General features: G+C 36.5%; 1 protein-coding gene across 4 annotated transcripts in view; it reads right to left on the bottom strand.

The window, feature by feature from the left end:
- The window catches only part of ptpn11b (protein tyrosine phosphatase non-receptor type 11b), a 40,087-nt gene extending 17,202 nt beyond the window's left edge, over nucleotides 1–22,885 (bottom strand). For 3 of the 4 annotated variants that reach the window (XM_042003258.1, XM_042003259.1, XM_042003260.1), the window contains exons 1-3: nucleotides 22,769–22,885; nucleotides 7,519–7,641; nucleotides 476–670 (exon numbers count right to left, since the gene is read on the bottom strand). In XM_042003258.1, coding sequence (XP_041859192.1) covers nucleotides 476–670; nucleotides 7,519–7,641; nucleotides 22,769–22,782 — 332 coding nt within the window. In that variant the 5' untranslated portion in view covers nucleotides 22,783–22,885. Of the gene's footprint in view, nucleotides 1–475; nucleotides 671–7,518; nucleotides 7,642–15,107; nucleotides 15,185–22,768 lie in introns of those variants that run through there. The other variant, XM_042003261.1, reaches the window with a different exon arrangement.
- Between the last annotated feature and the right edge of the window lie 1,393 nt (nucleotides 22,886–24,278).

The raw sequence follows: 24,278 nt of genomic DNA, 5'->3' as shown, positions 1-24,278 counted from the left end.
TAAAGTTTGAACATGTTAGAAACATGTCAAAGACGTAAAATAATTAAAAATGTAAAAAAAAATCATAGCTTTGTTATTATTATTATTAATAATCATATTAGGTTTTTTGTTTTCCCCTTCCTTAACTTTCTCTCCTATGACTGTGTATGGTGTTTTTTCTTTAATCAATGCAAAATAGAATTCAGACCTTCACTGGTTTAAGTATTAGGGAGATTTTGCAGTGGTTTAACTGTTTGTCATAACAGGATGAGGCTTTATGGTCTGACACCTGAAACTTTTAAATTAAAATAACTGTGGTCAGAAACAAAGTCTAAAGATTTTATTACAGGTTTTTGATGTTGCATAGCAAGCTGAACTCAAATAGGCTTACATGCATCTTTTGGCCCAGCCACCTGATTTTATCCACATACTGTAGAGCATTGCTATAAGGAAACGTAAGGATATTCAAATGTGTGGGTGTGGAAGTTTTCCTCACCTCTCAGAGGTAGGGTCTTGGCAGTTGAGAGGATACTTGAGCTCGATGACATGACCGTTCCTCTCACGCAGGAGATCCTGTTGTTCAGTGTAATACTGTACTAGCTCGGCCAAAGTGGCAAATTTCTCACCTCCATACAGGTCATAGTAGTCTCCAGAATTTTGTATCTTTATGTGGGTCACCTCATCATTACGCCTGAGAAAAACAAAGAAACAAACAAAAAAAGGGTAATTCAGTCTGAATTATTTGCAAAGCGTGTAAATAGCGACAGATTTACTCAAAAGCTTTTTTCCCCCTGTTAAAAATGCCCTTTTATCACCATTACCCTGCTGAAATGTAAGCACTGAACACACAACCACCCACACACATACCCATACTGTATATGTTCACACAAAGAAAATCAAGACTTCGCCCACACTCGGCATAAATGCTATAAACATTATCAAGCCATCTGCTCCCATTTCAAGACATTGAAGCTTATTTTCAACAAACTATACTAAAGAAGGGACAGATCAAGTGACATTATTTAATCCTGTTCTATCATATTTTGTTTACATGCATTAATAAACTATAGGATATGACATTGCCATGTTTGGCTTGTCTAGCATAGATAAACACATCACTATATAACTTTAACAAAAAAAATAGTTATTTTTATTTATGGTGCTTGCAATAGTAAGCTATGAACTATGAAATCATGTCAAATATTAACATTTTTCCATTTTTAATTTAACACAAATCTTATCAAGAGGAGATCATCTCTCACTCATTTTTTTTATGCTCCTTAGTTTTCATACCAAAAGTATTTGAATAAAGGCTGTACTGTGATTGCAGTACCATAGCAAAGAAATGCATGAAGCTGCTAAGCACTGAGTTTGATAAGCCAGGAAAAATTTGGTACCACTTTGCATATTCAAAGTCCTCTGGCTGGTTTGAATAGGTGCCCATCCTTACACACACACACACACACACACACACACATACAGTTCGGAACATATTAAACATGACGACACAAACAAAACGCTCATACAACAGATTTATGGACCACAGGGGAGTTAGCCTGGCAGTCAGCATGATCTGATCTGCCGGTAGAAACACACCAGTCTCCTGTCTCTCTCAACCCGATCATCAGCTAATGGTCAAATCAAATAGCACAGATCCTATTTCCCTCCATTGCTTTTCTTGTTTCCCAAAGAATTTCACTTTTTTTTCTTTTTTCTTCCTTCCAGTCAACATACTATAAATCCTCTCCTCCATTCTCGCATTTATTTGTCCCATAATCCATCTCTCCCTTCATCCCTTTCTGCCTGTATTTCCTGGTAATTGCTTTATGGCTCTATTAGTGGATGTTGGCAGGGTGCCACAGGCCCATGGCTCTGTTAAAGGCCCCTCCTCAACTCTCAGGCCAAAGCCCCTTTTTTCTCTCAGAGTTTAACACCATTAACTCTGGAATGAGGCAAACAAAATCTATTAGATTTTCATTCACTTCCCTGCTCTCCCATTTTGACACAGAGATAACCTTTATGGATTTGTTGCAATTTGGTCTTCTTTGGAGCACAGGGTGGAAAGGACAGCATCAATTTAGCTTAACTCTGGATGACTCTACTCCAATGCAGGCCACATTACTTAACAACAACAGTATTGTATTAAAAATGATAAAGAGTTAGGTTTGATTATAGTTTTCTCTAAACATTGTTCTGAAATACTGACCTATACCAGTACATTTTCTGATATCAGATGATCTGAAAAAGGCCCTGAAGCAACTGCTTTCCCACAGACGATAATAAGCCTGTTATTTGGAGTATCATAAATTTTTTCTCTCTGAGGCAATACCTTTAAAATATACTTGATCCTGAACGGAAACACCTATAGTGAACAGCTGTGTGAAGTTTTCAGCCAGTATGTATCATCCATGCTCAAAGAACATGCTCTCTTATTTTTGTTCTGCTCAGGTTAAATTGTGGTTAATGGAAACTTTATATTTTATTTAATCTTTTGATCATTTACAGCTGCAGTTTCTGGCATGCCATCAAATTTGGACACAGTACTATTTCAATATCAGGGATCTTTTAACAGATAAAGAAAATTTGATTAAATTTTAGAGGTGCTTCTGTATATCAGCGGTGTTCTCAAAAGACACATAATCCTTTGCATCTACATAATCAATCTTAAAAGATGGTCAGTATTAAAAAAGGCAGGACGTTTTCTGGTTGAGAATGAGCAATCATAGCACAGTTCTTGCACATGACAAAGTCTTACTGTCAGGTAAATTGGATTATAGACTTCCCATGCATGGTCAATCACTTCCTCTTATCATTATCAACATCTTAGAGCTTTTCAAGTTTCAGAGAAAAAAAAAATCTAAGAGAAGCACCTGTACAACGTTGTTCTTCCTCAATAAATGAAGTTCTGCATTTCTAAAACGTTCCAACTAACACCCTGTGTGATAATCTCAGCTATAAAATATGTAACTTCCTAAAATACCATGTCTGGAATAAAACCAGTTTGCAATCTCAAATTCTTTTCACAAACACTTAAATTTACTAATAGCAAGCCTGATTAATTTTAGCTTTTCCACATTTCTGAAATCTTAATCATAAATTTTATATTTTTATCTAGTGGTAAAAAAACACTCAAACATAATTGCTAGAAAAAGTTTTAATTGTTGCTCAAATAAAGCTAAATAAACAAATGAAGTAATATGTGTGTAACATGGATGAGGGTCCAAAGCTAGATGCAGAAATGTTCATCAACAGTTATGTGACCAGGGTGGAACTGTGGGGTAAAATCCTCTGCTTCTTTCCTTGCCAGTCTCAGATTTTTTCCTTTGTGCCTAAATCATCTGACAGGTGTGTTAACAGTGGGATCTGAACAAATTTTTGCAGCCATGTTTCTGTGGAACATTCACGAAAGTCCCCTTAATGTAGGTGCTATCTCTTCTCACTGTCCAGCATAATATCATATAGACCAAACTGATATCATGTAGCCCAAAATGCCGAAGGATGAATGATACACCATAAAAGCCTCTTAACTTCTATTGTTTCCCCTTATCACCTTGTTCTTCTTCTGCATTCCACTTTTGTCCTGTTCTGATTTCTGTAGGGAAGTCCATTAATCTCTAATAAATGTCTGTCATACTGGCCTCATTCAACACAACCAGTTAGTCTCTTGTACACACAATTCAAGCAAAAAGCATCTGAGTGACAACTATGGTGTAAAAGAGAAAATATAACAAACAGCAAAAGACTCCCAAACAGCATGTTCAGCAATGGAACAGCTAAAAAAAATCATTAGAAATGTGTTTTTATTCTCAACAAGCTGGTTTCTGTGCTTTAAAATAAAGACTTCTAATAAAGTGTAATGTGATCAGAAGGTTCAGACTGGTGCTTTTAAAACCTTACATGATTTAAATTTGTTTTTTTCCCCCAAAAAGTCATGAACCTGTGCAGTCCTGTTACATTTGGAACCACCTGTAAGTCCAGTTCTCACCATCCACAAATGTGTATTTGCAACTTGCACATGATCTCCATTGTGCCAAAATGGTAATAGTTCATGTGAGAAATTTTTTTTGGGGGACGGTAAAAAGGTCTCAGGAGCCAAATATGGTGTTGTTGGTTGTGTTGGCATGGTTAATAAAAAAAAGACTTGCATGACTGAAAAACACTGTAACAAATGGATGTGTTGTTGTGCACTACATTTACATACTTATTTCTGAATGCTCTCACAACACCCATTGGATCATGGAAGCAGACAAGTAGTGCTCCACTTTAATGGTATATGTTGTTATGTTTTGCATTTGACACGAAGCCATGTTCTGTTTTAGATACTGCAAACTCTTCCAGATGTTTTTTCCTCATAACCTGTAAACCCAAATCTAGTAATTATTTAACAACACTAGGTTGCTTACGTTTGAAACATAATTTGATGCTTGGTGTCTGCTCAAGTTTGTAGCCTGTAATGAAATCACAAATGCACACCTGCGAGTGGTAGGAACGGGACTTTAAGGGAGTGATTGAAGTGCTGCGAGGAGAGTATCGCCGTACAACATGATTACTTCAAAGTGGAAAATGGACAGCTTTTAAATTAAACATGTTTTTGGTTTTTAAAGGCAAAGTTTCAAAACTTTTTGATCATACCTTGTAACAGTGTGGCTTAAGTTAATCATACAGACAAGATTAAGTACACATACATGGACAACTCAGTAGTATATTTAAAAAAAATCCACTTAAAAGAAAGCCAAGAATGTTTGAATTATTCCTTGAAATGCCTAGAGTCTTTTCAAAGCAATAAATTCTAATAGTTCCAGCTTAGTATTTTTGACAACTTTTTAAAAAAATTGTATCGAATTCAGTTAAGCTTTGGAGTAATTTCTGTAGTACCTTTATATCTTTACAGACTACTGTAAGGGTAACAACTCAACCTACATTTTAAAGGATTTTTAAACATTCATCCCTTCACATGCTCATACTTTCACACAGAACATCTTAAGTCTACAGTCTTACAGTCTACGCAGGGCTTTTTTCTCTATCACACTGTGTACACACCCACACACACATGTACACAATGATAAATCTATGGTAAGAAACGTGAAGTTCAGTATCTAGTCGGAAGTAGTGATCTTTTGGAACTATGAACATCCTTCACATATATAAAAATAATAACAGTGAACTATGTGTGTGTTGCACAAAAATGTTAATGTTAATTTTAAATAAGGGATTAACCCTGTAACACCTGATTTATTTAGAATGATATAAAATCTAATGTTAACAACAGACACAACATATAATACATTTGTAAAAGAAAAAAAAAAACAAACAAAATGAAACAAAAACTTTTACCACTGTGTTCTTCTTTTACTGTTCTGTGTAAACTTAAACGCAATTTAACTGCAGTGAAAACATCAATGTAAATCCATGCTAGAGTTACATAATAAAGAAGTTAGGAAAAATCAAGCTGCTCCCTGCTGTAATGTGTCCTGGAAAAATTCTCTTTTAAGATTTCCTTTAAAATTCCTCCTTGGAGTCTTCAAAGTGCATAAAGAACATGAAAAATGATGGCAAAAACTTGCCCAGACTGCTCTCCTTATAGACCAGAACTGGTATATAAATTATAGCAGAACTTTTCCTGCTTCAAACTTTATCTTTGTAGCTCTTTTGAGTTTTATGAAAATCTGAATTGATTACATTTTCCATCCCTCATTAGCATTTCAGACTTCAGAGCAGAAGCTCTGTCTGACCCCTACGTCTTCAGTCAACCTTGTGGACCATAGAAAAAAAGGAGAGGTAGCTGAATTAAAAAGAAAATTTGCACAGAAAAAGACGGATAGGAAAGAAAAAGAAAAAAAAAATAAAACAGATTCCCTCAGCACCCATTGCTATGTAAACATTTGCATTGACTGGAGAGAGTCGGCCATTAGCAATAATGAGTCCTCCAGGAAACTGCTCTCTGTAGTTGCTTTCAGTCAGCCTCAAACACATAGAAATCCTATCTATCTGTAAGGAAGTATCACAGTACTATCACCAACTAATGGTATATAAAATAGGATTAGATACATATATTATTCAACAGTTAAACAGGTAGAGAATATTCCTAAAGTTGGTCAGTAGTCAGTTGACTACTTTTAGCCATTGTTAGTCATGTACAAAGACTCAGCACGTACAAACCTGAACAACAGCACATTTTATTGTTTATGAATTAAGCTTTTCATTTGTGAGCAGTAGATTGTGGGTATTTGTTCACAAGTTACATAAAGTGAGTTTAATATAAATTCTGCTTTATCCTCTTTAGCCTTTGTGACCTACCTTCTGTGGTAATTGGGGAGGCTTTTCACACTGGCCACTTGACCTTAGTGTGCTTAAGTCTCAGTGTGTGTTTAAGACTGTCAAGACCACAAGCTGTGAGTAAAACTCGCCCCAACAACCTGGTTATCTATGACACACCGTACCACAAACACAAAACCACAGGTGGCGGAGGTCAAAGCCTGGCCAGGGGCCCCTTTCTCAAACATCATTTCAAGACCACTGTCTTCATAACTACCCTGACTCTTTCTGTCTCCCTCCCTTAAACATGGCCTCCCCCTGCCTGTGTCACCATGCCAGTTACAATAACGGAGTAACAAATGCGTCTGGGCTTTCTTCCAGGCGCTTAGCTGACTGATGTATCTCTTAAAAGCTTCCGTTGCCAAGGAAGAGCCACTCTTCAAACTCTCGCTTCTATCTCAATTTTTTTCCTGCTGTCTGTAATCACCACAGCACAAGTGCCACATTTATGTACCCGAAATGTCACCACATACACATTTAAACACTAAGAATCTTAATTAAAGACATAAAGGGAATTTTGTAGAAAAAGGGTAAATGCCAAATTTGACTTTTTCTTACACTTGACTCACTGTGCAGTGCTGGCCAATCTCAAGGTTTTATTTCTATTTCATGTCAGAACATTTCCAAATCACACATTTGTAATGTGTTATCTAATTTTTTCCTAGAATTCATCTCACAACACAACTTCTGTTTAAATGCCATCTATTCACTCACAGACAAAAAGTTACACCACTGCTAACCCAAGGGAATGGATTTCAGAGAATCTGAGGTCTTCAATCTGCCCAAGTGGCACAATTTTCACTTTATATTACCAACATACTCAATACTTTGTTTCAGACTGAAGATGGACTGAATTCATGTTCTGAGAATTGTTTAAAGGGTACCAAGCTCCTCACTTTGAATTGAGCATTCAAGCTTACTTGTGCAAAGGCATATAACATACTTTTATATCACTGAAAGTTTGATCATTTGCAAATTTTCTGTGTAAATGTTAATGATTGATTTGGATTATTTGATAAAGAGAACCACTTGTTTCTCTAGAAACCCAAGCAGCTTCTCCAATGGCATCAGGATACATTTGGTTGTTCTCAGGGTTGAACTTCGAACAGATTAAAATAGCAAGGTGAAATATTGAGGCTGGTTGTAAAAAAAACAAACAAACAAACAAACAAAAAAACAGCATTTAAAAAAATAAATAAAAAATTAAGCGTTAGCTGATGATACCTGACAGAGAGGGTAAAATCCCCAGGGTTGCTCTTGCTCAGCCGGGCCAGGAAACTGCCGTGGACGCCCCGGGTTAACAGAACCTGCTCTGCCTCGATTCCGGTGATGTTAGGGTGGAACCACCTAAAAATGTGTGAACAGCAGAAACAGGCTATCAAAGAAATGCCATTAAGCAACAATATTAAAGATTAACCCAGTCAGAAATTCCAGGTTTGCAAGCTAGCTTACTATAGAAGACTGCAGTATTCTGTCCTCTATTGATGTAAAAAACTGCAGTTATAATTAAGAGGTTAAATTTTTGTGCTAAAACAATAAACTCCTACAGCACCTTGCAAGTGCTTTTTACCATTCTGGCCCTTTACTCAGTGCATTAGAAAACAGAACAATGGCTATACATTTTGTTGTTGTTTTTTCTTAGTTTTTTTTTTTTTCTTTTTAAAGCATTGAGAATGATTTTATCTGTGTTTGGATCTATGTCCCATTTCATTCTTTGAAGTGGGCTGATCGGCCTTGTGTCCAAAGACTGACTGAACCTCTGTGCTGCATAAAACAAAACAAGCTCTATCTATCCATCCAGCCATCCATCAATTTTCTTCGACTTATACTCACAAAATATTAGAAATATTAGTTTTTTTGTATGATGTCAGAATGTGGGTGGGTGAACTTAATTTGGCTTTCTCTTAAAACTTGAATGCACATGTAAAACTGATCAGTGTTTCAGTATTTATTGTGCAACATGCTGTTCTCTAACAAGATAATTACCTCCCCCCTGCATTTGGGAATTCAAACATACTTAACCAATAATTTATCAGGTTTTCCACACATTTTTTTTAATGTCATGTTAATACATTCAATTTATTCAATTTATTATGAAAAACCCCTTGAGATGTAACATCTCGTTTGCAAGGGGGACCAAAAGAAACATAAAGACATTGACATAACAATAGACAAAACAGTATTACTATATACCAAACATACTGTATATATATAAATAAAGGACAATACACAATACATTATACATTAATGCATTTCAAATAGTCCAGATCTGTTCTATATATATTTTGTATGCACCAAGCTGAGAGGTTGTGTGTTTTTTGACTAGAAGTCTACTGAAAATCTCTTACTCTACAATGATTCACTACATGTTCACAGTCAGGCAGTTAAAAAAAGAGCAATAATTAACATTTAGGCTAAGACTTTTTCCCTCTTCTCTATACAGGATCTTTGTTCCCAGCCGCTTGTTAGATAACAGGTGACCCTAAACTGTGTTGTCAGCTTCTACTGATTTTGAAATGATGTGTAATCAGCTTTTACTGATTACACATCATTTCAAAAGTGAGTTGTATGAAAGATGACATGATGAAGACGGCTGAAATGGATGAATTCATAATTGCTGAGCAATGTCATCACATTTAACCTTCTACTCCTGCAGATTTTTTTAATGTTACATTTGAATATCTGTAATCACAATTATAACATATTCCGTGCTTCTTTCTTTTGACTAAAAAGAGGAACACTCATTCTTGATGAATCAGTGAACACATACAGTCGGTATGTCCTGTTCTGGCTGGAAAGGGAAGGACACTGATGTTTACAGTACTGAAAAGCCAAAGCTAATAATGACATGTTACTTCCTCTGCTGCAGTGCAACAAACACTGCAGGCAAATATTTATCACATCTACTTCTCAGGTATGTTGACCAGTTATTTCAACACAAACCAAATACATGTGCATAGTGCTGATTAAAAACTGCACTTAATTCTTGAAGGAAAACATTATTCCTGAAGAGGCAGTGATTAATGTCCCAGTGAATGAATGTATGTCAGCTGTTTGGATTAAGAGATCATGTTTAAGCAGGGATCACTGGTTTAAACCCCCCTGAAAACTATGTTCCATTGCCTGGTAATTGAACGCGCCACTGACTATCCAGGGCCCCTATGTGTGTGAAAGTAAAGGACATTGTAAAAAAAAACAACTTGAAACAGCACAAGTAATTTGGGGAGTATCAGATGTGACTAGAAAAGTACAGATATTTAGGAACATAAATTGCTTTTAAAAATGTCACCAAGAAACATGACAGCATAGCTTAGAAAAGTGCATGAAAAATAAACAATGTCACAACATACCTGAAAACTGTGTTTTTTGTGCTTCTACTGTAGGTTTAATAGTGCTGTTTTAAAATTCAAATGTATAAACCGTGTTTGTTTTGTTATTGGGTTTTAAGTTTTATGGTACATATGACATCTAATCTGGGAATGAATTAGGACTTCCACTGCAGGAAGCATATCTGTCAGCTAATAGAACAGCCATCGCTGATTATTACCAATAATTAAAAGTTATCTCATTAATATATATATATATATATATATACATATACATATCAAAAGTTTGAAAACATTTGCTTTTACTTTATGCTTTATACTACAAAAAAATCTTTGGAAGTCAAGGATTAATTTTCTGGAGAACTGTATAAACATTCAATTTAATTTTTAACATTGTAGATTTATGATCCTGTTATATGTGATTTTTTAAAAGTTCTTAAAAGGAAAGGAGGCACAGAGAGAGGGGGATGAAATGCAGAAAAGGGCCAGAGCTGGAACTTAGACCCTGTTTGAGCCTTTTTACCTAATACTGTTTTATAAAGAACACAGTTCAAATGCAAATTCAATTATTAAATGAAATTTAAAGACAAAAAACTTTCAATAAATTGAAGAAGATATTCTAATAACCATATTATAATAAACTATTATAATTATAGAAAGATACAATTAATAAAAGAGCTTATTAATTAAAAATGGGATGACTGGAGTCAAAATTTATATCTTAACTGAATAAAATAAAATACAAAAAATAGCAAACCTGTCTCCAGCATACCGTCTACCCAAGTTTAATGTTTTATCATTATATTCCAATACATAATGCACGGTAGAAGGACATTTTCTTGCTTCATAAATCTTTACTAAAGATTGCATATTTTATACAAGTTTATCAATGAAAGATTATCAACAAGAATAACACAACAATTTGTAATTATTGTATATTAAAAATATGTGTAATATGTACAGTACATATATTCACACAATGGAAGGAAGTCTTTCTGATTTGAAATGCATTTATAGAATAGAAATACTTTATTAATCCCTTTGGAGAGTCCTCAGGGAAATTTGGGATTTCATATATTCATATATATATTCATATATTACACACATACATATATATGTGTGTGTTATATATATATATATATATATATATATATATATATATATATATATATATGTGTGTGTGTGTGTGTGTGTGTTGGTGTGTGCATTCAAGTGCATTTTACATTAAGTTAGCTTACATTTTAACTATTAACTTTGTCTTAGGACAATAAAGAACTTTGAATTTGACAAGATAAGTTAAACTGCTTGAAGATGGCAGGGATAAATACATCATGAAAATTATGCATTTAAAATGCTAAACCGTAGTCTTTTACTACCTCCCGACACGTTAAGAAATATTAATATTGTTTAATGCAGTGTAGAGTAGGGAGCAGGGGACAAAACGGTGCCTTCATGGAGTTCATGCTGACATGATATCTGAAAGCTTTCACATTGGGCGAGCATTTAGACGTTTCTGTTTTTGTGCACTGCAGCACACAAACCTATGACAGAAAGAAAAAACATAAGACTCATGTCAGCTTAGCAGACTTTTTTGTCACCTCAGAGTAGCAAATACACACCTGGAAACTTTTGTGGTCATTGTGCTACAGGTCTACATCTCAGCATGGTTAAGACAAAATACCCAATATTAAGTTCTTTAATAACACGTAAAACTGCAAAGCTATAATCAATGTGAAAAAATGTTTTTAAAGCATAACATAATCTTTGTCACTAGTTGGAGGTTCTGTTTGTTACAGCGACAATCAAAATCAAACGAAGTCGTTGTGACATTTACTGAAATAAATATAAGAAGAAGTCTGAAAAGTCTGAACTTTTTAGATAAATGTTTGTTTTATGTATGGTGTTTGAAAGGAAGCAAATGTCAGTATTTCCCATTTGACACATGAATCAAAAGTAAAACTGACTGGATGCCAATCAAAAAGAGGCCTGACCTGTTTTGACATTGATGGACATGAAACATGAGAAAGCAAAATCTGGAAAGAAAAAAATGAAACTGCAGAAGAATCAGTAATGATGCCAGATGAGTGGAACAACTTTAAAAATGAGTTTGTAAATTAAAGCAATGATCAATGAGAAAACATAGAAAACTAACTGGTTATGTAAGATCCTGCTGCACTGATGGTAAAACACAGGATTCGTTAACTATATAAATGTTCTTAAGTGATATAAATGCAATTAAACTGAGACTGAGGCAAAGTTGTAGACTAGAGCAGCCTGCAACAAACAGACTTTCTGAGAAATCTGACCCAGACTGCACCTGACCCCCTTTGTCCTCACCAGGGGGCAAAACTTATCAGTTGCACTCTCCCATTCCAGGAGCTTAAGGTGCAAATTATTGGATGAGCTTTACATATAATAAATAGTAAAAAATTATAATGGGCTAAGTCATGAACATATTTAACTCTTTAAAGCCTGACCCAAGAAAAAAATGGGGAGAAAAGTAGGCCTGGGTATCGTCACTAATTTAATGACGCTAATTGTGTAACACCACCTATTTTTCTTGAATATTAAAGAAATTCTCAGATAACTACTTTTATGAAACACTGAGTCCATTTACGTGACAATCAAAATCAGTTATCTGAGAGTAATCTGATAGTTTACATGCATTTTGGACAGAAAAAAAAGTAAAACTTTTTAAATGTCCTTATGAAACCATTTCATTCAGTGGAGTCGCTCTAAATACTCTTAAAGTTCAGATCTCATATAACGTGTTGATGCTAATAAAACTTACAAAGGTTTTATTATATTTGAATTGATTCAAATTGATAAATCACTTTTTTTAAACCTAATCCTAAAGAAAAGTCTAATTTTTTTAATCCAAATGTCTTTTGTTCTTTTTAAAAAAAAATTATAATAATAATAAAGTTTTATATGTTGACAATTTATTACTGTGTGATATGTTACATTTTTTGTAATCCATTCTTGTATTGTTATTGTTATTGTATTCACCAGAGGACAGAAGATAAGTATCAAATAGTGTACAACAGGGATTTGAGCCAGGTTTTTACCATAAAATGTGCAAAATGTCTCAGAAACTATATGAATCCAATAAGATACATACGGCATTATAAAGTTAAAAGTGGAGGGCGAACTGGACAAGGACCTCCCTGTAACATTAAACATATTCTCTACAAGTCTGGCGAAGATAACAGGAATTTTGAAGAAAACAGGAAATGAGTCAAAGGCATTGAAAAAGTGATAATACATAAAAAGACACAATGAGATAAACACGAGTGCAAGCCACAGTACCTTTCCCAAATAAAATAAATACTCTAGTAGGGAAGTATATAACTTCAAACAGAAATAATAATAATAAAAAAAGTAAGAACAATATTCTCTTTCAAAAAAGTAAAAAAAAAAAAAACATTTTTAGACCAAAAACTAACAACACTTTTTAGAAGAGACATAAATTAATTTGTGTAAAATACTGATAAAACTGTTATGAAATTCATATATATATATGGAAATCAAACGAGGACAAAATATCAAAAGTCGAAATAGAGATATTTGTTAGAGCAAAAAGATTAATGTGTGGAATTAATGCACATTTATTAAAAAATACATTTACACATAAACCACTAAAAACCACTAAACCCTGTGAAACGTCCAAGGTCAACCCCCATATTAACAAACTCAATATTGTAGCACTACTAGCTGACCATAGAGCAGCCCTGCTCTCTGAGCTCAAGATGTCCTTCCAAGAATTTAACGACAAATTAAACAGAGTCCAAACAACCGTCGCTAGCCACCACAACAGACTGTCGTCACTAGAAGAAAATGTTGTTTACCAGCAGATGCAGGAGGTAGAAGCTTTATGCACTCAGCTTCAAACTGATAACAGGAAGCTAAAGGCTAAGCTAACTGAACTGGAGGGGAGAAGCAGTCGCTGCAACGTTCGGCTGATTGGGCTCCTTGAGGTAATTAAAGGCCCACAACCTTTTCTTGTGGTTCTTTTCAAAACTTTTGCAAGAGGCCATGAGGAAACCTTTTCTTCCACACCCGAACTGGACTGGGCTCACCACAGCACAACTATCAAACCAAAGTCCGGGTAAAAACCTTAACTTGTTATCTTCTGCTTCCACCACTACCAGAGAAGGGAACGGCTGGTGGCTCGGAGGAGAGGAACGTCGCTTTATCAGGGTAATTCATTCAGAGTTCATGAAGACTACTCCTCAGAGGTCCTCAACCAGAGGAAGGAATATAAGAAAGTGATGTTCTCCTTTTACAAGATGGGACTCAAGTCATCTCTCCTGTACCCTGCCAGACTTTGCGTCACCCAGCAGAACAACTCCCATGTCATTGACTGAAGCAGAGCAGTTCATCCAAGCATTTGGTAAACCCTCCTGACTGTTTACTTGATTAGTTCTGGGTTAAAAATATAATGTGCATAGGACCAAAGCCTGGACCAAATGCATGTTAGCAATAAATATCAGCAGCAACAACCAAAAAAGTCATCCAATTTTTCTAAATCTATATCAAAACGAGAAAACATTCTCCTAGATAAACCTGCATCTTGGCTTTTACATGGGTGTTACTTTGACCTCACTGACAGCACTCTCAGTAACAACTTCCACCAAATGGGGGGTTTTCAGTTCCACAAGAACTCCTTTGAAGAACTGAAAGAACACAACAACTGTTCAACTGACCTCCCTGAATTCAGATTTGAAGTGAACCCATATATCTTGTACTTACATATTACAATGTACAGTATAGAGAAAATTTATTTCTATAATTCTTAGATGTATTTTTACATTACTAGGTCAGTGTGCTGAAGAGTCATTGATAGGTCACAGGTGTAAGCTGGTGGACAGATTACTTGTATATTGTTTTTAATCCTACACTGATTCATACAAAGAAATAAAAACAGTAGGATAAAAATGCCTTGTGTCTCTAATCCATTTCAAATCCTTCATCACAGTCCTGCTGTCCCTTGTAAATTGATTAAAACAATGGAGATGGGCTGAAACTAGTGAAATACACTGTTCCAATGCTTCGGTCGCTAAAAAGAAGTCACAACTGTTCACCTTACCAGGTTTGCAAACAGCTGAAAGCAGGAAGCACCTATTCTCTAAGTATCTTGGCACAAAAACGCACACAACTCAACAGCCTCTTGACAACTAGAGCACAGTCTCTTTATAACCTTGCTGCCATTTTTAAAGCAACACACACACACACACAATGACCCGTAAAGAAACATTGTTACTTATGCATACACACTCCTGCAGAACTGTGTATCCACATACCCTTTCACCTATTATACTTCAGCTGCGGAACTGGTGCATGAATTTCAGAAAACTACAGCAGAGTACAGCTTATTTACTAGCAAACTACAACATTATCTAAGTGAAGAGTACAAACTGAAGTAGCATAACATTTGTCCAAAGGCAGAAAATACGGTCAAGGAGAATGGGATAGTTTCTGCCCTACCTCACCATTGTGGTCGAAGCCAGCCACAGTCCCTTGCTTCAGCAACCTCAGATCTTAGTAATCCAGCACTGGGCACTGTTACACAAGGGAGGGTGGGAGGGAGCGAGGGAGATATGGAGACGCAGGGGGGAGGGTGGGGGGTGCTTGTAAAAGTGTTACTGGGTTAGACAGAGTGAGACAGAGACAGTGAGAGAAACGATAGAAATGGAGGGGTGCTTTGTAAGGGTGTTAGAGAGAGAGACACAGAGAGAGTGTGCAGTAGGAAGAACTGGCGAGGGAGTGGGGGCTTTTTAATCTGGGATTTGGATGAGCGTGAGCAGGCCTGATACCAGCACCCGTCAGTGCTATCAGCCGTCCCCCACCGCCTTCCCTCCTTCCCCACCTCAGACAAGTGAGACAAATTTGACAGCCTCTGGCACACTAGTTCAACCACCCTCAACTGTTTCCCTCAGTTTCACCTTCTCTCCCGCTTAGGACTCTGAGAGGTCAGGACCTCTATCATGGCTTAGCTCCAAAGCCCAGTCTGTGATCCTAAAGCTAATAGAGCTTTCTCTGGCTCTAACACAGACCAGACCTGGTCAGATCAAGGTGCCAGGTCTCCTTTACAAGGTCCTTGTTATCTTGTTGGAGGCTAAATACAACAGCTGTGTTGCCTGTGCCTGGAGATTATATGTGTTGTAGTTACACCGGATCATAGTTAGGTCTCGCCAAGCTAAACCCCCAATCCAGCCAATTCAGCAGTATGCCATTAGGCTATTAATTTGCGGGGGTGGGTTAGGGAGATTTGCAGTTGAGTTAGAAAATAAAAGCACAGAACAAAGTTATGGCAAAAGCATTTACTGAGGTTTTGCTCTAAATTAGTGGATACTTTAGAATTTCATAACTATCTGAAAGTGCAGGCATAGACTGATTTCCACTGCTTTAAAATATGACTTCAGTTAATATTACAATATTATATTATCATTGAGAGAAATTACCTTAAGGGCCCAAAAAATTATTATTTGGGTCAAAACTGAGATTCACATTGCTTGCTAACTTGGAAATGTCATGCATTTATTGAATTTAAATTACATATTTTTTTCTTGAAACTTAAATGTTCCCAACAGCCTAATGACCAAAGGTGGTGCAGTTTAATCAGTTTAGGAAAAAAACATAATGGATGATTATTAAATTTACTTAAGCAATCCTAGATTAGTTTGATTCATTTATTAGAATGAAAGCCAGAGGACCAGAATTTCAAAAGCTAATCCTAAAGGCAGCAGATCATCTTAGTCGTTAGAAAATTTTATTCCTTGTGGATTAGAAATTGTGTGCACAATTTCATGTCAACCCTACTGATGACTGAAATGAAGTCAGTGGATGTTCTGCAAAACTAACAAAGCCAAAGTGCCATCCCTAAAGCCATGTTACTTTAGCTGTAAACATGTATATTCACAAAATAGAAAAACTACTGCTACTTAGACTCCAATTGCATGTTGGGTAGATGGTTTCTGTGCGGGTCCCAGGGATTCTGATGCATGTCCATATAGTATGTCTACAGTATATTGTAGAGTTGTGGATAAGGACTATTTTTTTTTGCACAGTCTATGCCCCTCATTTTGTTTTAGATTCAGAAGGAAAAATATGAATATCTATCTACCCAGTTTCTATGTACCCACTTATTCCAATGCAGGGTTGCAGGGGGCTGGAGCCTGCAGCAACTACCAGACGAGAGTCAAGGGTATACCCTGGACAGGTTACCAGTCTACTGCAGAACCAGCCAACACAGAGAGACAAAACAACCACACACCTTGCTTAATGCTATTAATCTGCTATCAAAATATGACTACATTTACCAAACCATCTCCCAAGTACTTTACAGTTTCAAATTATTTAACTGATGGTTGCTATGACTGATGTCCTACAATGTATATCTGCCATTTTAATTCAACTAGGGAGATCTGTCAATGAGGCCCTGTACACAAGTCCTTCAAGCAGACTGAATAACATACCCTCCATGTACATCATCATCCATTCTCTACCCCGCTTCCCTACTTAGATCATAACTACTGGGGTGACTAAGAGGTTTCCAAGAATAGGATTCCCTTTGACAACCACCAGTCATCCCGTTTCCTTGCATTTGGCCTTGGGCAGCAAGGAAAAGAAAGAGACAAGACAAAGACAGAAAGAGTTCAGATAGCTTAGTTTTATTTGATGAGACATGGACAGGGATGAGCTAAATAAAATGGATGTTCTGTGGGAGAGACAGAGGCAGCTGGGAGCTGCAGGTTGCCTCAGGCTGGTTGAGGGGAAACAGCCCCACAGTGCATCCAGCCACCTCTCTATCCTCTTACATAATGTCTCAAGTTGAATATAGCTCTGGTTGGCTATTTAAAGCATGCCTGTCTAGGCATGCTGAGAAAAAAGGTGATATACTTAGTAGCTACAGCACAGCATGAAAGCCTCTACTGGGGTTATATTGGTCACATTCAAGCCTCGGGTTGTGGATTTTGGTAAAGACACTGTTATTTTTAGCCTTGCTGCTGACTGCAGTTATATTTAAACAAGGGGCAAACTGGCTATTCACCCTTGATCACTAGAAGGTTCAATGCTCTGTACAGCACCAGGCAGTTCACGTTGCTGATTTAACCAAATGAGTAACTTAGGAAATCACACCACACATGCTTGCTTCTTTTCTTAACCCACCAGAACTGACAAAGTAATTAAAAAAAAGTTTCTTATTTAAACATGCAAAATGGCTATTGCTGTAAGGTATAAAGAATTTGTGGCATATTTATTTATATATTGTAAACAGGACTTGTGCAACACAGTAAAGCTGGCTTAGCATATTATTGGTTATTAAATAACCTGTTTTTTTTCCCCACAAACACATCCAACCATATTTAAAAAGCATATCCTTAAAATGGGATATGTATAAATGGCCAGTGGAGCTGAGACACGTCATGTTTTGTAACCTTTACACTATCAGCATTGTGTTGAGTCCAAATAAACGAATAAAATGCAAAGCATGTATCTGGGCAAAAAAAGGAAAAAAAATCTAATAGAAGGTTCAGAGTACTCCTGGAAATGTTTGCAGCGTTATCTTATTCCTCCACATGGGCTGTTGTTTTCCTGTCGGCTTATCGACAAAACTGACTCACTGCTCTCAGCTGGTCAAAAGAGTTTCAGTGACAGATGAGGTCTGTTCCATAAACAAAAGAGAAGAGGTGGTTTCCAATAATGGAAAGTCAGTGCTAACACACAGGATCAACTATCAAAAGAAAAAAAACAAGACAAAAAAAAAAAAAACAGTATCATAAAATGATTCATTATTACGTGTTTCTCTGGGCCCACACTGATCACATTATGCTGAATAACAATGAGGGACAGTACAAATGGTTCCTTTATGACTTAACTGCTTTACTAGAAAAACAATAATAACAAAATATGTGGAAACTCCAGCCCTCCCCAGTATTATGATGAACTAAAATCCTTCCTGAAATGGGGGTGGGTTGACTGACGATATAACTGACAGCAGAAGGTCTGTTAGATCGAGATGGTACACATTGTAGTATCGTTCCCCTGTGGTATTTCAGATCAGGAAGTGCAAAATGGGCCACAGAGTAACAGTCAAATGTGTACTGACTGTCAATTCACCATGGAAACTGGAAGATGAAAACAACTTCTAACTTGGTCTAAGTATTCCCTCTTTTATCTAAGCTTGCTGGTGGCATTGGCCCCCAAGGAAACTGAATGCCGAACCCTCAGTCAACACACAAGTGTTTATTGTAAATCTCACTAATATCTGTAAAACAAATTAACTTCCAAGTAGAAATCTATTAATAAAGAATGAAATTCTGGAAGAGCCTTTTTTTTCTTTCTTTCTTTTATTTATGGTTAGCACTGATCTTATCAAGTTTTATAATTTCTAATAAGTTTGAACAAACTCACTGTGTTATTGGTAATCACTTCTTTATTAGATTCTGGATCAAACTGAACTTTAATTAATATGAATGTGAAAATAATAGTTAAATAAGTTCACATTACATCTATTTTTAAGGCCCAGTCCATATTTTTTTAACGTGGATAGGATTACAAATACCTTGGTTAAGCTTTTTGTCGGTGTTCAGTATAGGATACCATCTAACTAAAAGTTATTTGCTAATGCCCCTCAACTAGTCTGATAAATAAAAATATATTGCTGCACATTCACAGGTCTTCAAATTTTATGTGATATCCTACATAAAGTTGAGACAAGCACACAGTACCATGCAATGGACTGTGCAACTGAAATTTATTGAAATGCTCAACAGTGTTGTGAAACATCTCAGTTTTTGCGTCAAAGTGCATATCAATCAGACCACATTTCTGTTTCCAAACATCCTTACATTCATTTAGTTCAAAATTCAGTCCTACTGGACCTTATTGGGGGGGGGGGGGGGATATGCAACTTTACTAATTCAAAAAGGGAGAAAATTTAGTTGCATTTTGGCCAAAGACATGCAGCTTACTACTGAAGACTTGAAATCACATCATTATAGTGCCTTCATAATCTCTGCAAGGTATATCCCCCTACGGAAAATACCATGTCAAACACGATGTGATGCAACACATTTGCTGCCTTTTCCACCCATATAATGGCTAGATAGCTTGTATCACCTGTAAACTCTGATTGCTAACATTGCATTTTCTGAAGTGCACATCAAGCATAGCGGTCAAGAGACAAGCTGAAAGATGCAATCGACACTTCATAGGTCACCTTGCACAAAAAGGAAATTTAACTAGAAAATTTGCTGTTCTTGCAGAACAGCAGCGTGAATGCATTAATGCTGAATGATTGACTTTAAAGGAGCTGAACATAGTTAAAGATGCTGAAAATGACTGAAATCAGTTTGCTGAAGCACTGGCAGAAGTAATTTTGAAGCTTAAGTCAAAAGTCGAAGAATTTAAATGTGCCGAAATGGTTGAATGTTGAACTGAAATGCGCTTAATATAATTAAAGATAGTTGAAGATGCTGAAAATGGCTAAAACCTGCTTACCGAAGCCTCAGCTTGCAGCGAACTGCTACAGCTTGCTAGAGCGTGCCATAGCTGTTGCAACAGGCCAGTGCCATGGCAACAATGCTAACTGTTCAAAATGATATGGTTTAGGATCACCTTCTTTCAACCACTGCAGTGTCGAGCTGAGGAGATTCTGGAGGGGAATTCTTCCAACTTAAAAGACCGCTCTGTGGCATAAGGTGCTTTGTGAAGCTTCGCTTGCAATCTTGCTTGTGGCCACTGAGCTGCTGACTATAATTCAATATTTTCTGCCTGCCACCAAAATAAAAATTTGGGGTTGTACTTAACACTTTAATGGTAGACTTTGTGTTGCTTTGAGCAGTGTAGCTAAAAATCTGTAGTTGACAGCTGCTTGGTAACATTAGCTGAAAGCCAGGCCATTTTCCTAACTTTTGATGTACAATTTGTAGCAAAACAATGAAAGCTGAATGAGTGACAAGCATTCGTCTGAATAAGTCAGAAGGCCTGAAAAGCTAGAGTGGTGATAACATTACATACTCAAAGGGCCGAGATATACTTGTTGTTAGCAACACGTCCACGTACGACACATGGCTGCCACACATTCCTAGCGTTCGACTGGCACGTAGGCCGTGAGTTGCAATGTTGACTTGAACGCTAGTGGTGCTCATACAAACAAGAGCATGAACACGACAGGTCCGAATACAACACACTGGCGGATAGTTTTGAAGACCGTCTATCGGTCCTAGTCTACAACTACCTGCATCTGTATATTTTTCCTACCCGTTGCACAGTCAAAAACACTTGTGCCTTAACAGCAACAAATTGGAAGCGTTTTGGGGACTGATGACCCAGGAATACAATGTGACCGGTAGATTGATCTTTTCACTATTTCAAAGTCCAAGTTCTGTGTACTCCCCCTTGCAGTGACCTCCAGTGTTGAGCATTTTTGCCGCACCGTGCATCTGTCGTGTACAGCAAGTATATACACAGACGTAGCGGAATGCTGGCATGTACACTTGCAATGGTTATATCAAAATTCTGAATAGAAGTTAAATAGCCCAATCCATTGTGACTCATTTAAAGTTTGAATGGTGTAATTAGCTAAAGTATGCTAAAGTAGTGAAGGCTCAAAAGAGCACAAAGTTTTTGAACAAGTTGAAGCTTTCTTCATTTATTTCAATGGCAGTAATATATATATATATATATATATATATATATATATACATATATATATATATATATATATAAGCTTAACAATTCTAAAATACCAAAAGATTAAGAAGAATTTAATAGAAGTAGGAATGTCCTGAATGAGCTTGACATTTAGATACCTCAATGGCTGAAATAGCTGAAAGTATGCTGAAAATTTAACATACAATACTAATAAGACAGAGAAACAGGAAGAATATTGTGTCAATGCTAAAACGCATTCACGCAATTACAACTCTCTAAACTAATAGCCTGCAACAATGCATTATGAGAGAACAAAGAAAGATGGAATTGGGTTGACTGGGCTCTGCAAGATTTTTCCTTTTTTTTTTCAAAAAAGAAAATACACACACATGCGCACAAAATACACACACACAGACACACACACACACACACACACACACACACACACACAATGTTTCAGTTATGTATGGAAGGTAACTAGACAAGGTTATCTTGGAAATCTCCCATTACAGGAATCAATAAAGGGGGGAAAAAACTCATAACGTTCATTATTTTTTAATTATTGACTTTTGGTATAGATTGCTTGTAGCTCCCAACTCTTTTTGTCTTATGCTGGACAATATTTCAAGAAGCTCTACAAATAGTCTCTGGCTCACTGATGTACAAGTGGTCAATAATACGCAGGGATAGACTCAAGATGCACACAGACATCCATTAATCATACATCTATGATTATTGCATGTCTTTGTAGACAGCAGACAACGGTGTTGAAGTTAAAAATAATGATTCGTGGTATTTTTTAGGCACTCACCATAATAACACTTTGTTAGGGTAGTTCAGTAAATTGAAAAAACAACTTGGACTTGTTATTATTTGGACAATGCAACGTGTACCTTAAGTTTTGATGGGATTTTACCTAAGTGCAGCTATTTGAGTCACGGTTTAATTCATAGCAAGCTATGGTAATATGCACTGTGCACACGCAAGTAAGGTTGAATAGAAACCATCCATGTGACTAAAATGTGCATTTACATGAGCCTTAAGGCTTGAAGTATAAATCACATCAGTTACAATCATACACACAAAAATCATATCAAAGTGAGCCATCACAGAGGAAGCTGAGATACAGTTTAGTACAGTATTTTTCTTCTGCAGCAGGTAGCGGAAAACTACGTGCTCTCAAAACCTTAAGCGTCGCAGTTATTTAGTGACGTATTAGAAGTCAGTTAAACCTCACGAAGCATCCCCAAATAACCACAATCACACAACAAAGATTCAACTGAGTTTTTCTGATAAATTCGGGAATATTACAGTGGTCTGCAGCGCGACAGGGAAACTTGAGCCGCCTCTGATGTATGTCGCCTGTTTCTGACCGCTCGTGCGTTGACAGTTTTCTGACCGCTCGTGCAGAGTGAAGAGGCTGTGAAACAATATGGTGGGATAAATAACTTAAAATAATAAAAAGAAAAAACTTTGCTCGACATTACCTGCGAGATGTCATAGCAGTCTCTGAAAGTTGTCAAATCCTCAAATGTTACCGGTTAACCTCTGCTGAGCCGCTGTGTGGATTGAGAGCTCTGCCGGACCCTTAATGTTGAGCAACACATGATTACCGACAACGTTTCCGGTTACTATCTATCAAAACAAAGGTCATTGTGAAGGCTGATTTTTAATTGAAAACGACAACTGAGGATTTTGTCTTGTATTTTAACAATTTAATAAAATATTTATAATATACTTTAATCTAGTATATCCTGTTCAGTTTTTTTTACTTGTATCTGCTGCAGTCTCTAAAGAATACAATAATCTTTGTTGTTTTATTTTTGTATCAAACAGCATATCCGGTGTCAAAATTGAGTCTGGTAAACTTTACCGGAATGATTATTTTCTCCACTTCTACACTTTACTATTTGAATATCACGATTTGATTAAATTGAATAATTTGAAACAAATATGCATAAATAGATCATTATGACCTAACCTCAGACTGGCTTTTTTTCGAAGCTGATAATGAGGCCACCCTAAATGTCACACCCCTAAATGCTGAAGTGATAATTAGCATGTTGAAACATGCCACACTGTTAGCATTTATCCATACTTAGCTATTTATTGTAAACTTTGTTTATACAAATATCAGTTGCTTGTGAGTGGATCTGTGAACCAAATGTAAATGTACTTTACATCAGATTAAAAAGTTAAAAAAAACATCAGATTTTTTTTCTCAATTGATTTTTTACATGTTTACCAATTATGCAATAGAGAAAGGTCCTGCAGGGTATTGCTGTGCTATTGTGAACCTCAGCTATTGTCATGTGAGAGATAAGGCTGATCTATGCCTCCTCCTCTGTTACACAATCATGGTGCAGCCTCTTAGCTCTGGAGAATGGTGCATGTTGGTGGTGGAGGAGAGAAATAAGCATTGAGGCAGAGCAGCATTTACGTCACTAGCCTGTGGTTATCAGTGTAGGTTAATCTACTAGGGGATGGATGGGCTTATGCAATTGTCTGTGAGCCCACAGGCTTTACATCTATGGATTTGCTGTTGCACTGTTAGACTCAGTGTGCAGCTGCAGCCTACAGACAAACACTTTGGTCACGGAGTGAAAATTTCTCCTCTTTGTGGAATTTCTAGTAGCTGTTGTTCTCTCTCTCTCTCTCTCTCTCTCTCTCTCTCTCTCTCTCTCTCTCTCTCTCTGCCATTGCCAAATGTTCAGGCTGCATATGGATTAAAACATAAAGTGTATTGTTTGGGTGTAGTGAGCAGATAAAATGATCCTGCTGATCAAGTAGTGACATGTAGTACTTATTACAACATATAATTGATAAAAGATTAAAAAAAAGAAGAAAAAAGTCTTTGTGGTTTACTGAGCAAGACACCCTGTGTTTTGTTTTGTTGTTGTTGTTGTTTTTTGTTTGTTTGTTTGTTTGTTTTTTTGCTACTTAGTAAGTGATTGCAGACTGCTTTTTTGCAGCAACTACTTGGTAAGCTTGTATGGG

This window comes from Melanotaenia boesemani, chromosome 13 (genome assembly GCF_017639745.1).
Source record: "Melanotaenia boesemani isolate fMelBoe1 chromosome 13, fMelBoe1.pri, whole genome shotgun sequence".
Lineage (NCBI taxonomy): Eukaryota > Metazoa > Chordata > Actinopteri > Atheriniformes > Melanotaeniidae > Melanotaenia > Melanotaenia boesemani.
This window is presented reverse-complemented; position numbering and strand designations above follow the sequence as displayed.